Source organism: Cyprinodon tularosa, unplaced genomic scaffold (assembly GCF_016077235.1).
Source record: "Cyprinodon tularosa strain WSP-4 unplaced genomic scaffold, ASM1607723v1 ctg548, whole genome shotgun sequence".
Taxonomy (NCBI): Eukaryota; Metazoa; Chordata; class Actinopteri; order Cyprinodontiformes; family Cyprinodontidae; genus Cyprinodon; species Cyprinodon tularosa.
The window spans coordinates 189,844-205,000 of NW_024039283.1; the positions used below are offsets into that span (position 1 = coordinate 189,844).

General features: G+C 39.6%; 1 protein-coding gene across 3 annotated transcripts in view; it reads right to left on the bottom strand.

Moving 5' to 3' along the window:
* The window catches only part of col12a1b (collagen, type XII, alpha 1b), a 188,772-nt gene that overhangs the window by 124,241 nt on the left and 49,374 nt on the right, over positions 1-15,157 (bottom strand). For all 3 annotated transcript variants that reach the window (XR_005282461.1, XR_005282460.1, XM_038304931.1), the window contains exons 13-14: positions 8,103-8,366; positions 451-643 (exon numbers count right to left, since the gene is read on the bottom strand). Coding sequence is in view for 1 of the 3 variants with exons in the window: in XM_038304931.1 (XP_038160859.1) it covers positions 451-643; positions 8,103-8,366 (457 nt within the window). In the remaining 2 variants the exon portion in view is untranslated. The remainder of the gene's footprint in view (positions 1-450; positions 644-8,102; positions 8,367-15,157) is intronic.

Here is a 15,157-nt window from a genome sequence, read left to right on the forward strand (position 1 = left end):
GCGGCATTCTATCAACTTCCCCCCCGTAGCCGTCCACGGTGAGACTGGTTCAACCTCACCGTGGACTGAGAGATTGCTGACCAAGAAAGAAGCTGTCAAACCCTCATGTTTGCCTGAAATCTGCAGCCCACTTGGACAAATCAAGTGTTTCGGAGAAGGTCTTGATGGCCACACGAGATGAAGATCAAACAAGGCGAAGAAAAATAAGCACGGTGGCGGTGCCATGGTGCCCTGGGGCTGTTTAAAGGTAGGTCTAAATGATCCTAAACACTCTTCCAAACTGGTTCCTTTCAAAGCTGATGATTAGGAACTGGGTCTTCCTCAGGGAACCATCAAGTCTAAATGAACTCTGCTCCTTCTGCCAAGCAGAAGTTGAGGGATCTAGATGAGGATGTGGTGGTAAAGGGTGTACAAATAAAATCCTCAGAGCTTAAGCGTTTAGCAACTCACCTGAGCTCCTCCAGAACCACTGTGTTATCATATGGACCGACTAGGAGCTCCTCCAGGTCCACATCATTCTCTGTAGGGTGAAAGGTCACTTTATAGCCCCTAACATTCCCAGGGGCATGATCCCAGGAGACTCTAAAACTGGTCTTGGTTGGATCTGAGGTCTTCAGGTTTCTTGGAGCCTTGTAAATAGACACTACAGTGAAAGAAAAGAGAAAAAAACCTAAGGACAAACCAATCCAGAGGAAAACTGCTGGTAGAGGTGTGACGATCATTCAAACCAGTTGTTGTTAGACAATAGTCCTTGAACTCAGAGTGGATTAGTGAAAAACCTGGGCTCCAATAGCCTGGCTGACTAAGACATGTTTGGTGGCATTAAGGAAGGTCTGCTGTTGTTTGATCTGGTGTCCATGTCTCTACAGTGTCTTAGATAGGCATGTTTCTTTAGTATACTGTGTCTGAGATGGACATAACTTTATAGCGTCTCATGTGGCCATGTCTCTACAGTGCCTAAGATGGACATATCTAGTCTACATTGAACAGAAGGTCTGGGTTATTCACTTTTGCCTTCGCATTTTCAGTCTCATATGGCCATGTCTCTACAGTGACATGTCTCTACAGTGACATGTCTCTACGGTGTCTGAGATGGACTCATCTTTATAGTGTCTCGTGTGGCCATGTCTCCACAGTGTCTGATAAGGACATATCTTTATAGAGTCTCATGTGGCCATGTCTCCACAGTGTCTGATAAGGACATATCTTTATAGAGTCTCATGTGGCCATGTCTCCACAGTGTCTGAGATGGACATATCTTTTAGGAGTCTTTTGTGTCCATGTTTCTACAGTTTTTAAGATGGACATATCTTTATAGTCTCATATGGCCATGTCTCTATGTTGTCTGAGATGGACATATCTTTATAGAGTCTCATGTGGCCATGTCTCTACAGTGTCTGATATGGACATATCTTTATAGTCTCATGTGGCCATGTCTCTATGTTGTCTGAGATGGACATATCTTTTAAGAGTCTTATGTGTCCATGTTTCTACAGTTTTTAAGATGGACATGTCTTTATAGAGTCTCATATGGCATGCCTCTACAGTGTCTGAGATGGACATATCTTTATAGTCTCGTGTGTCCATGTCTACAATAACTGAGATGGACATATCTTTATAGAGTCTAATGTGGCCATGTCTCTACAGTGTCTGAGATGGACATATCTTTATAGTCTCGTGTGTCCATGTCTACAATAACTGAGATGGACATATCTTTATAGAGTCTCGTGTGGCCATGTCTCTACAGTGTCTGAGATGGACATATCTTTTAGGAGTTTTTTGTGTCCATGTTTCTACAGTTTTTAAGATGGACATATCTTTATAGAGTCTCATGTGGCCATGTCTCTATGTTGTCTGAGATGGACATATCTTTTAAGAGTCTTATGTGTCCATGTTTCTACAGTTTTTAAGATGGACATGTCTTTATAGAGTCTCATATGGCATGTCTCTACAGTGTCTGAGATGGACATATCTTTATAGTCTCGTGTGTCCATGTCTACAATAACTGAGATGGACATATCTTTATAGAGTCTCGTGTGGCCATGTCTCCACAGTGTCTGAGATGGACATATCTTTTAGGAGTCTTTTGTGTCCATGTTTCTACAGTTTTTAAGATGGACATATCTTTATAGAGTCTAATGTGGCCATGTCTCTACAGTGTCTGAGATGGACATATCTTTATAGTCTCGTGTGTCCATGTCTACAATAACTGAGATGGACATATCTTTATAGAGTCTAATGTGGCCATGTCTCTACAGTGTCTGAGATGGACATATTTTTATAGTCTCGTGTGTCCATGTCTACAATAACTGAGATGGACATATCTTTATAGAGTCTCGTGTGGCCATGTCTCTACAGTGTCTGAGATGGACATATCTCTTAGGAGTTTTTTGTGTCCATGTTTCTACAGTTTTTAAGATGGACATACAGGTGCTGGTCATAAAATTAGAATATCATGAAAAAGTAGATTGATTTCAGTAATTCCATTTAAAAAGTGAAACTTGTATATTATATTCATACATTACATACAAACTCATATATCTCAGATGTTTATTTTGTTTAATTTTGATGATTACAAATGACAACAAATGAAAATCTCAAATTCATCATATCAGAAAATTAGAATATTACTGAAGACCAATAAAAACAAAGGATTTATAGAAATGTTGGCCAACTGAAAAGTATGAACATGAAAAGTATGAGCATGTACAGCACTCAGTATTTAGTTGGGCCTCCTTTGGCCTGTATTACTGCAGCAATGCGGCGTGGCATGGAGTCGATCAGTCTGTGGCACTGCTCAGGTGTTATGATAGCCCAGGTTGCTCTAATAGTGGCTTTTAGCTCTTCTGAATTGTTGGGTCTGGTGTATTGCATCTTCTTCTTCACAATACCCCATAGATTTTCTATGGGGTTAAGGTCAGGAGAGTTTGCTGGCCAATTAAGAACAGGGATACCATGGTCCTTCAACCAGGTACTGGTAGCTTTGGCACTGTGTGCAGGTGCCAAGTCCTGTTGGAAAATGAAATCTGCATCTCCAAAAAGTTGGTCAGCTGCAGGAAGCATGAAGTGCTCTAAAACTTCCTGGTATGTGGCTGCGTTGACCCTGGACCTCAGAAAACACAATGGACCAACACCAGCAGATGACATGGCACCCCAAACCATCACTGACTGTGGAAACTTTACACTGGACTTCAAGCAACGTGGATGAAGTGCCTCTCTTCTTTTCCTCCAGACTCTGGGACCTTGATTTCCAAAGGAAATGCAAAATTTACTTTCATCAGAGAACATGACTTTGGACCACTCACCAGCAGTCCAGTCCTGTTTCTCTTTAGACGCTTCTGACGCTGTCTGTGGTTCAAGAGTGGCTTGACACAAGGAATGCGACAGCAGAAACCCATGTCTTTCATACGTCTGTGTGTGGTGGTTCTTGAAGCACTCACTCCAGCTGCAGTCCACTCTTTGTGAATCTCCCCCACATTTTTGAATGGGTTTTGTTTCACAATCCTCTCCAGGGTGCGGTTATCTCTCTTGCTTGTACACTTTTTTCGACCACATCTTTTCCTTCCCTTCGCCTCTCTATTAATGTGCTTGGACACTGAGCTCTGTGAATAGCCAGCCTCTTTAGCGATTACCTTTTGTGTCTTGCCCTCCTTGTGCAAGGTGTCGATGGTCGTCTTTTGGACAACTGTCAAGTCAGCAGTCTTCCCCATGATTGTGTAGCCTATAGAACTAGACTGAAAGACCATTTAAAGGCTTTTGCAGGTGGTTTGAGTTAATTAGCTGATTAGAGTGTGGCACCAGGGGCCATCAATTTTGAACCTTTTCACAATATTCTAATTTTCTGATATGATGAATTTGAGATTTTCATTTGTTGTCATTTGTAATCATCAAAATTAAACAAAATAAACATCTGAAATATATGAGTTTGTATGTAATGTATGAATATAATATACAAGTTTCACTTTTTAAATGGAATTACTGAAATCAATCTACTTTTTCATGATATTCTAATTTTATGACCAGCACCTGTATCTTTATAGAGTCTAATGTGGCCATGTCTCTACAGTGTCTGAGATGGACATATCTTTATAGTCTCATGTGGCCATGTCTCTATGTTGTCTGAGATGGACATATCTTTTAAGAGTCTTATGTGTCCATGTTTCTACAGTTTTTAAGATGGACATGTCTTTATAGAGTCTCATATGGCATGTCTCTACAGTGTCTGAGATGGACATATCTTTATAGTCTCGTGTGTCCATGTCTACAATAACTGAGATGGACATATCTTTATAGAGTCTCCTGTGGCCATGTCTCCACAGTGTCTGAGATGGACATATCTTTTAGGAGTCTTTTGTGTCCATGTTTCTACAGTTTTTAAGATGGACATATCTTTATAGAGTCTAATGTGGCCATGTCTCTACAGTGTCTGAGATGGACATATCTTTATAGTCTCATGTCTACAATAACTGAGATGGACATATCTTTATAGAGTCTCGTGTGGCCATGTCTCTACAGTGTCTGAGATGGACATATCTTTTAGGAGTTTTTTGTGTCCATGTTTCTACAGTTTTTAAGATGGACATATCTTTATAGAGTCTAATGTGGCCATGTCTCTACAGTGTCTGAGATGGACATATCTTTATAGTCTCGTGTGTCCATGTCTACAATAACTGAGCTGGACATATCTTTATAGAGTCTCATGTGGTTATGTCTCTACAGTGTCTGAGATGGACATATCTTTATAGTCTCATATGGCCATGTCTCCACAGTGTCTGATATGGACATATCTTTATAGTCTCATGTGGCCATGTCTCTGTGTTGTCTGAGATGGACATATCTTTTAAGAGTCTTATGTGTCCATGTTTCTACAGTTTTTAAGATGGACATGTCTTTATAGAGTCTCATATGGCATGTCTCTACAGTGTCTGAGATGGACATATCTTTATAGTCTCGTGTGTCCATGTCTACAATAACTGAGATGGACATATCTTTATAGAGTCTCGTGTGGCCATGTCTCCACAGTGTCTGAGATGGACATATCTTTTAGGAGTCTTTTGTGTCCATGTTTCTACAGTTTTTAAGATGGACATATCTTTATGGAGTCTAATGTGGCCATGTCTCTACAGTGTCTGAGATGGACATATCTTTATAGTCTCGTGTGTCCATGTCTACAATAACTGAGATGGACATATCTTTATAGAGTCTAATGTGGCCATGTCTCTACAGTGTCTGAGATGGACATATCTTTATAGTCTCGTGTGTCCATGTCTACAATAACTGAGATGGACATATCTTTATAGAGTCTCGTGTGGCCATGTCTCTACAGTGTCTGAGATGGACATATCTTTTAGGAGTTTTTTGTGTCCATGTTTCTACAGTTTTTAAGATGGACATATCTTTATAGAGTCTAATGTGGCCATGTCTCTACAGTGTCTGAGATGGACATATCTTTATAGTCTCGTGTGTCCATGTCTACAATAACTGAGATGGACATATCTTTATAGAGTCTCGTGTGGCCATGTCTCCACAGTGTCTGAGATGGACATATCTTTTAGGAGTCTTTTGTGTCCATGTTTCTACAGTTTTTAAGATGGACATATCTTTATGGAGTCTAATGTGGCCATGTCTCTACAGTGTCTGAGATGGACATATCTTTATAGTCTCGTGTGTCCATGTCTACAATAACTGAGATGGACATGTCTTTATAGAGTCTAATGTGGCCATGTCTCTACAGTGTCTGAGATGGACATATCTTTATAGTCTCGTGTGTCCATGTCTACAATAACTGAGATGGACATATCTTTATAGAGTCTCGTGTGGCCATGTCTCTACAGTGTCTGAGATGGACATATCTTTTAGGAGTTTTTTGTGTCCATGTTTCTACAGTTTTTAAGATGGACATATCTTTATAGAGTCTAATGTGGCCATGTCTCTACAGTGTCTGAGATGGACATATCTTTATAGTCTCGTGTGTCCATGTCTACAATAACTGAGATGGACATATCTTTATAGAGTCTCATCTGGTTATGTCTCTACAGTGTCTGAGATGGACATATCTTTATAGTCTCGTATGGCCATCTCTCCACAGTGTCTGATATGGACATACTGTATCTTTATAGTCTCATGTGGCCATGTCTCTGTGTTGTCTGAGATGGACATATCTTTTAAGAGTCTTATGTGTCCATGTTTCTACAGTTTTTAAGATGGACATGTCTTTATAGAGTCTCATATGGCATGTCTCTACAGTGTCTGAGATGGACATATCTTTATAGTCTCGTGTGTCCATGTCTACAATAACTGAGATGGACATATCTTTATAGAGTCTAATGTGGCCATGTCTCTACAGTGTCTGAGATGGACATATCTTTATAGTCTCGTGTGTCCATGTCTACAATAACTGAGATGGACATATCTTTATAGAGTCTCGTGTGGCCATGTCTCCACAGTGTCTGAGATGGACATATCTTTTAGGAGTTTTTTGTGTCCATGTTTCTACAGTTTTTAAGATGGACATATCTTTATAGAGTCTAATGTGGCCATGTCTCTACAGTGTCTGAGATGGACATATCTTTATAGTCTCGTGTGTCCATGTCTACAATAACTGAGATGGACATATCTTTATAGAGTCTCATGTGGTTATGTCTCTACAGTGTCTGAGATGGACATATCTTTATAGTCTCATATGGCCATGTCTCCACAGTGTCTGATATGGACATATCTTTATAGTCTCATGTGGCCATGTCTCTGTGTTGTCTGAGATGGACATATCTTTTAAGAGTCTTATGTGTCCATGTTTCTACAGTTTTTAAGATGGACATGTCTTTATAGAGTCTCATATGGCATGTCTCTACAGTGTCTGAGATGGACATATCTTTATAGTCTCGTGTGTCCATGTCTACAATAACTGAGATGGACATATCTTTATAGAGTCTCGTGTGGCCATGTCTCCACAGTGTCTGAGATGGACATATCTTTTAGGAGTCTTTTGTGTCCATGTTTCTACAGTTTTTAAGATGGACATATCTTTATAGAGTCTAATGTGGCCATGTCTCTACAGTGTCTGAGATGGACATATCTTTATAGTCTCGTGTGTCCATGTCTACAATAACTGAGATGGACATATCTTTATAGAGTCTCGTGTGGCCATGTCTCTACAGTGTCTGAGATGGACATATCTTTTAGGAGTTTTTTGTGTCCATGTTTCTACAGTTTTTAAGATGGACATATCTTTATAGAGTCTAATGTGGCCATGTCTCTACAGTGTCTGAGATGGACATATCTTTATAGTCTCGTGTGTCCATGTCTACAATAACTGAGATGGACATATCTTTATAGAGTCTCATGTGGTTATGTCTCTACAGTGTCTGAGATGGACATATCTTTATAGTCTCATATGGCCATGTCTCCACAGTGTCTGATATGGACATATCTTTATAGTCTCATGTGGCCATGTCTCTGTGTTGTCTGAGATGGACATATCTTTTAAGAGTCTTATGTGTCCATGTTTCTACAGTTTTTAAGATGGACATGTCTTTATAGAGTCTCATATGGCATGTCTCTACAGTGTCTGAGATGGACAAATCTTTATAATCTCGTGTGTCCATGTCTACAATAACTGAGATGGACATATCTTTATAGAGTCTCATGTGGCCATGTCTCTACAGTGTCTGATATGGACATATCTTGTCTACAGGGAACAAAAGGTCTGGGTTATTCACTTTTGCCTTCGCTTTTTCAGTCTCATATGGCCATGTCTCTACACTAAGATGTCCCAACAGTGTCTGAGATGGACATATCTTTATAGAGTCTTATGTGTCCAAGTTTCTACAGTTTTTAAGATGGAGATGTCTTTATAGAGTCTCATATGGCTATTGCTCTACAGTGACATGTCTCTACAGTGTCTGAGATGGACATATCTGTATAGAGTCTCAAGTGGCTATGTCTCTAAAGTGTCTGAGATGGACATATCTTTATAGTCTCGTGTGTCCATGTCTCTACAGTGTCTGAGATGGACATATCTTTATAGAGTCTCAAGTGGCTATGTCTCTAAAGTGTCTCATATGAATATGTCTCTGTGCAGGTTGAATCATGGACCAACGTACGTGTCGTTCCTACTCCTTGCCTTGGTTTTCCTTCCCCGCGCTTGTAGATGGGCAGAACAGTGATGCTGTAGGAGGTTAAAGGCTGCAGGCGCTTCAGGATGGTAGAGGTGGTCCTTCCTGGGATCTTCAGGACCACCTCCTTGCCTCCATCAGTAGGAACGTACTTTAGACGGTAGTTGACCACATCTCCTGGAGCTGGAGTCCATGAAGCTCTCATGGTTCGCTCCGTCTCATCGGACACCGTCACGGCAGCAGCTGAAGAAGCTGGAGACAGAAACACCACATATCATCGTTTATCTGTTTATTGTAAACATCAAAGTCAAACAGTCGACGTAAACTAACTTTATCTGACATAACCCCCATACCTCACCAGCAGCTTCAGCCAAATCCAAACGGACACACGTTGGGAGAATTTCCGGGGGCAATCCTCAAAAAAGAATGTTAAAAACATTTCCCTGAAACAGCTGAAGCCCGACGAGGCTAAATGAACGTGTTGTGATGCATCTGAAGGTGATTAAAAAGCTCTGCAGGGGAACTGTGATGCACGTAAAGTTAATAGTCCCTGAGTAAACTTTCTAACTACCTCATTCATTCTGGGAGGGTTTTATTGCTCAGAGAATTAGGCTTTAAACCTTTTATTGTATGGCTGAAAAACCTTTAAGGTGCGGATCTACTCCAACATGTGTCAATGTATCCACACCCGCATCATCACCCCACCCACACCAGGTCACTACAACCACATCACTACTATTAAACTGCGTTATTACACAAATCTCAAGTCGCGACACGCACACTGTATCATTATATCAACACACTTTACTACAACCAATATTAGTGCACAAATACCACTTAACAACATAAACAAAGTATTGCTACACAAACACCAAGTCGCTACTCAAACATTATGTCACAAAGATTCACCTTTACTCCAAATGTGAGACAATGCAAAAACCAAACCACTAGAGACACAACATAACCACAAAATAATACACCAAAAAAAACAGCCCCATTCTCCAGATAGAGAAATGTTAATAGAATAGACATCCATTATCTGTTCTAGGTTGTGTCCCTCTCTTCTTGTCCCTTTTCTTCTTGTTTTCCTCTCTATGTTTTGTACTCAGCTGACTTTTCATGCTGTCTCTAAAGGAATGAAAGATTTTTTGCATGAATCATGACAGCAGACAAGATAGAGGAGAGCAGGAGGCGGGGTTACCAATCTACTCGCTCTGGAGAGCAGAGTTCGCTGCTTTTAGATGTTGTCTCCAAAGTCTCCAGCAGCAGAAAAAAGTCTCTAGATTTGGCGCTAGGAGCTTTTTAGAAATCAAAGTGCTAGAGGGGTCTGAAAAGTGGCTAAATATAGCGACTAAAGCGCTAAGTTGGCAACACTGCTCTTTGCATGGTTTGTTTTCAAATGGTTTGCTGCTGTCTGTTTGGACCTTTCGAAACATGTGCAGCAAATGGACTGATCCAATGTGGTGGACACTGAAGGGGGGGGGGCTGAGACACACTTAATATCATCAGCGTTCTGATGGCATTTTATTATGGATGCACGATATAATTGGCCCCCTATCGGTATCGGCCTTAAAACTGAATATCGGACATCGGCCACCCCACCGATATTTAACCCGATATTTGATCAGCTTCTGAGTTTCTAAAGTCTAAAAAAAATAAAAAAATACTACTAACACCATATCAATCTCTTTTACTAATGAAATATTGCTATATGTCATCGTTATGCTAAGAAATCCCCCGAAAATTCACGAAATTTTGCCATATTTTTATATGTTGATATATTGACGCGGTATCGATCTATTTTACTAACAAAATCTCACAAGAATTTGCGAAATATCACGAGAGTTTGTAACAGAACGATGAAATTTCACGAGATTTTGAAAGTAAAATAGATCGATACCGCGTTTTTAAAAATCAATTTGATATCAGCATATGAAAATATATTTGAGTATATTATTTTTCAAAGTGTCAGAAATGGATAACAAAACTGCTATTTTCAATGACTACTTATTTTTGTCCAGCTTTAACATCGGTATCGATATCGGTTATCGGCTACATGAGTTTTAAAATATCGGCATATCGGATATCGGCCAAAATCCCAATATCGTGCATCCCTACATTTTAGCGAAAAACATAATTATACACAAATAAGAAATCGTTGAATTAACTGTACATCTATACAGTTTTATTCCTCGTATTGCCTAATGGTAAATCGGCCCCTGACTACCATCACAACTGCAGTATCACCACTCCAACACCGTCTCCCTACACAAACATTGCATCATTACACCATGCATCCCCAACAGGACTTTTAATATTCTGCAGCGTTAAACAACATGACGTCTCTGTGTCCCATAAAGTTTAGCTTTGAAGGGGGAGGAAATAAAGCAGACCCTGATTCAAAGCATAAACTAAAGCGTCTAAGATGAGCCGAGGAAAACATTCCTGACAAGTATTTTTAGTAAATAACCTCTCTGCACTTAGATTAAATAAATATAGATAGAGCTGCCAGGATTAAATGTTGCTGTTTCACGTTTTATATTAAGACAAAACATGGAGACCATATAAATATTTGTAAAACCATATTAGAGGGGTGGATCTTCAATCTTCCTTATTTAATGTAAGAAATTTCATTCTAAAATAGATCAGTTTCACATCTAAAAGCTAAAACTATAGCTTTGCCTTCATTACCTTTGTTAGTATTGCACATTATCTAACGTTAACTAGTGTGAAGCGGCCTTTTCACTGCAAATGTTCTACTTTATAGAAATCAGCTAAGTTTAGGTCTGCCTGTCGGGTAAATTGCTTTTTATTTGCTCTCATAGATGAGTCAGATAAACCAAAATAAGCATGGAAACTATGCTGCCAGGCCGTGAGAGAGACGTCTCAGAGTCATTCCTTACTGCATATCATTACCCAGTCTGTACATTTACACACGTTCAACCAGAAATTCATCCTGGTTATGATTAAATATTGCAAATTTGGTACCCAAAGTAACCATTTCTGTCCTTAAACTATTAAAGCATTCTAAACTATATCTTGTTAAATATTAATAGGGATTTTGCTGAGAGAATAAATGAGTTTAAATTCTTTTTATTGTGTTGCTTCTCCGACATCTTATAAACAAATCTAAATCACAATAAATATGCGTTATTCTCCCGCAGCCCCGTTAGCTTCATTCACCTGCCGTTCCCTCCCCGCTCTCTAATTATCATTCATCTTATTCACCTGCTTCCTCTGCTATATATAAGGTTCATTCCAGCTATCTGGGCCAAATCATTATTTGTGTTTTACTTAGTTTATTTGTTAGTATTCTTAGTTTTTTTTTAAATGTTTTTCATGTTTGTTTCCTTTCATGTTTGAGGCCAGTGGGTTCAAACTGAGGCCAGTGGGTCAAACTGGTCCTACAGTCATTCTATTACAGATGGAGTAATGTAACTAAAGTAATCCCTCCCCGGGATTATTAAAGTATTTCTGATTCCTGGTTGATGGGACAGGTGTTGTGACTGAAACGGTGCCCAGCTTGAAAGAGCTCCTGTGTGTTGCTAAATGTGTGCATTGATCATGGGCGGTTCTAGACAGGGGCCAACGAGGGCCAGTGCCCCTGTAGATCATCTCCTGGCCCCTGTTATGGCCCCTGTACTGAAGACATAATATTCAAAGAAACTCTAATGATGATATGCGCTGGAGCAGACATGATTACTGATAGGCCCTTGGGATCTATTTTTCTATTTTCTATTTTTTTTCTATCTTTTTTTTCTATACAAGTTCTGTTTTAGTAATTATTTAAAAACAATAAAGTTATGGCTTCAGTGGTGTTGAGATAGCATCCCAGTTTTCATCTGTTAAATGTTATTTTCAAAACAAATTACTCTAATTTTTATTGCAGAATTTATCAATTTTTCTCGAGTTCTAATTCAGATTTTTTGAAAAAAAAAAAACCCGTAATTTTAGCTCAAATTAAGTCGAAAATATGTAAAATTTCAAACTTATGAATGTCTATTGATCTAACAAGAAATCGAATTTTAATAATTAAACCTAATTGAATAGAAATTTCATTTCATGCAGCTCTCTTAATATATTTGAATCCCTTGCCCTGTTTTTTATTTAATGCTTTTCTGTGCCCCCATGAAAACACGCTGGCCCCCTCCTGGCCCCCTTATACATTTGGTCTAGAACCGCCACTGGCATTGATATGTGAAAGACATCTTCTGCCCCATTTATCTGTTTACTACAGAGTGATGAATTCATGTTAATGTGGATTTAAAGACATTTCTATTAGTGGAAAAAAAGAAGTCTAATTAACCAAAACTTTCGTGACCCCCATGCAGTACCTCCGAGGACCCCCTAGGGGTCACGGACCCCCTGTTGAAGACCTCCGGTTTAGAGTGTTTTGGGTTTGTCTCCTGGTCGTTTCCCGGCTCTTCTCCGCTGAGCCCTCAGGGTTTTGGCTCAGAACGCAGGGGAGGTCAGTTTTAATTCCCGTAAGCCTGCCTCCAAGGTTTAGACCAGTTTAAAGTTCGGCATCTATTCTGGTTCCATGTCTTGTCTATGTTCCTTTCTACCACTGAGCCTTCCTGTCTCCATCTGAGCGTGTCTGTCTGAGTTTGATGCTGGACTCATAGAACTCTGAACCTGCCTAAACGCTCCGAGGATTCCTGGAACCCTGGATCTTGGAACTGTCCAGTTCTGAACTGACCCGGAACGGATTCCTGCCTCTCAATGGGGTTGCTGCATCGGGGACACTTTGGATGGACTGAACTGTTAAACCAGGTAAGTGACTCACTCGGATAATCATCTCCTGTCGGATGATGGTGGTCACTTACCTTTGTTTCTCCCTCCGGAGTGTCAGTGATTGGGCGGTGCCCCGCCCCCCTCTCCATTGTCTGACTGGCCTTGAACACTGGGTCCATCTGTCTCGTTTTACATGTTTTACACAATATAGTTGATAGGATTTTTATAATTAGCGATTGAAATCAATGATTTTGGTCCTTTTTTCATAAAAAGTCAAATCGATGGTGACCCGGATGTATTTGTGGTTGCAGGTGAGGAAATTAGGTGATGGTATTGATCATTCTACTGGCACAGATTGGGTAGGAACACAGTCATCCAACGACAATTAGATGACGTCAACGACTCACTAGAGAAATCATCTAAAAATAAAAAGCGTTTCGTTCTACAAAGATTGAAGGAGTGAAAAAAAAAGCCGTCTAGCTCCGTGACTGAGCATTTTAACGTTTAACAAACCCTTAATAAGGGTTTGATATTATCGTCACACAAAGAAGGGAAGTACACTTTCTGTTTGAAACCATTCAGGACCTTCCTCAATCAAAAACAGTAATAGATACATTGATTTTAATACTTTTTAACTTCTTATGGACGATTTAAAAAGTTTGCATCACACTTTAACATTAAGTTAATTTTTATACATGCTGATTTTTGCGTTACAGATGGCGGGATGTTATTTTGGTCGATTGAAGGACCCAGATTACAAACTGCTGCCAACTTATTAGTTTTGTTACTATATTTTTAGACCAAACTTTGAACCATTTTTTTTAAAAAGCAACTGTTGTTTTTTTCTGTGAGCGCTGCTCTGAGCTCCTGCCTCCCTCAAAGCGCCGATAGATGGTCAGATTCAGCAGAAAACTGGGCCTGCAGTCAAAGTTTAGCTTCAACTGACCCCCTCCGGTTTGATAAGAGGAATCTATTAATAATATTTGACATAATGTTAGTTATTTTTTTCAATTGCTGGACTAAAACAGATCCCTGCATTTGATTCAAACTCAGCCTCATCCACTGTGTGTCCTCTGCTAATTGTCTTTAAGTTGAATTATTATTGAATACAGTAGGGCTGAGACAATTAATCGGATTAATTGATTATTCAAATAACCGTCAACTAATTCATTGTTGACTGGAGTATAGAGATTCTAAAACATGCCTTTAGCTGACAGAGCAACCCACTTAGAGCAGGAATTATACCAAAATGGTAAATATTAAATATAAAAATGTTTTTGTTGTTGGGATCTGGAGGTCTGTCCACTTTTCTCCACCAGAGGGCGTTCTAGGTCTCCTGGAGCTGACTGCACCACCTGCGGCTCGTTTGCTCATCAGGAGACCAGTATTTAAGGAGGCAGAGGACATCACTCCGGCGCCAGAGTGTTTTGCCAGTTATGGTTAGCAAGCCTGAGCCAACCTGCTTGTCTGAATCTCTGACTCCCAGAAAACCTGAACCTGAACCTAATCTGTTTTGTCCTCTCTGCTTCCCAGGTTGAACCTGCCTGAAACCTGAAACCTTGAAGAGTTTCTCTGTTGGAAATCTGTCAGACTGATCTCTGAAGAACCCTGGAGAATCTAACCTGTCAAAGACCTGCCTGTCCACTCTCTGAAGAATCTGAAAGGGAAACTCAAATCTGTGATCTGCAAACACTCAAACCAAGCTCTGCCTCCGCCAAGCCCTCAGCCTGCCGACAGCCTCTGGACCCTCCTGGTTCCCCCTCTCTAAAAAATCTAAAAAAATCTAATTTATCTGATTATTAATTGATTAATTGAAAAAAGCGGTTTGCAAAATAATTGTTCGTTGCAGACCTAGAATACAGCAACTTTATTAGATTTACTAGATTGTTTGTAGTTTGAAATGTATTTAGAGGTTTTTGTTGCTGATTCTGTATTTCTTACGTTGATATTCCAGCAAATATGTTAATTAGGTGAGGATGTGGTCATGTGTTGAGCTTTTAAGCAGAGATGGTTAGTTGGAATATCTTCAACAGATTTAAGACATTTAAGATGTAATACATGTTTAGATTTCTGTAAAGGTATAGGAACATTTAGATGTAGGTATAAGCTGGAAGACATTAAATGTGAAAGAAAGTGCCCTAAAATAGCTGCAATGTGACAGTGAAAAGCTTTTAGCTATAGTTTTACATTCGGCATCCCGTATTGTTGGAATTAGCAGATAAACCCGGTTTGATTCCGTGACGTTTAGGAAGTAGATTTCAGATTTCACCAAATGATTTTAGGAAATAAAATACAAACGATAAATAAAG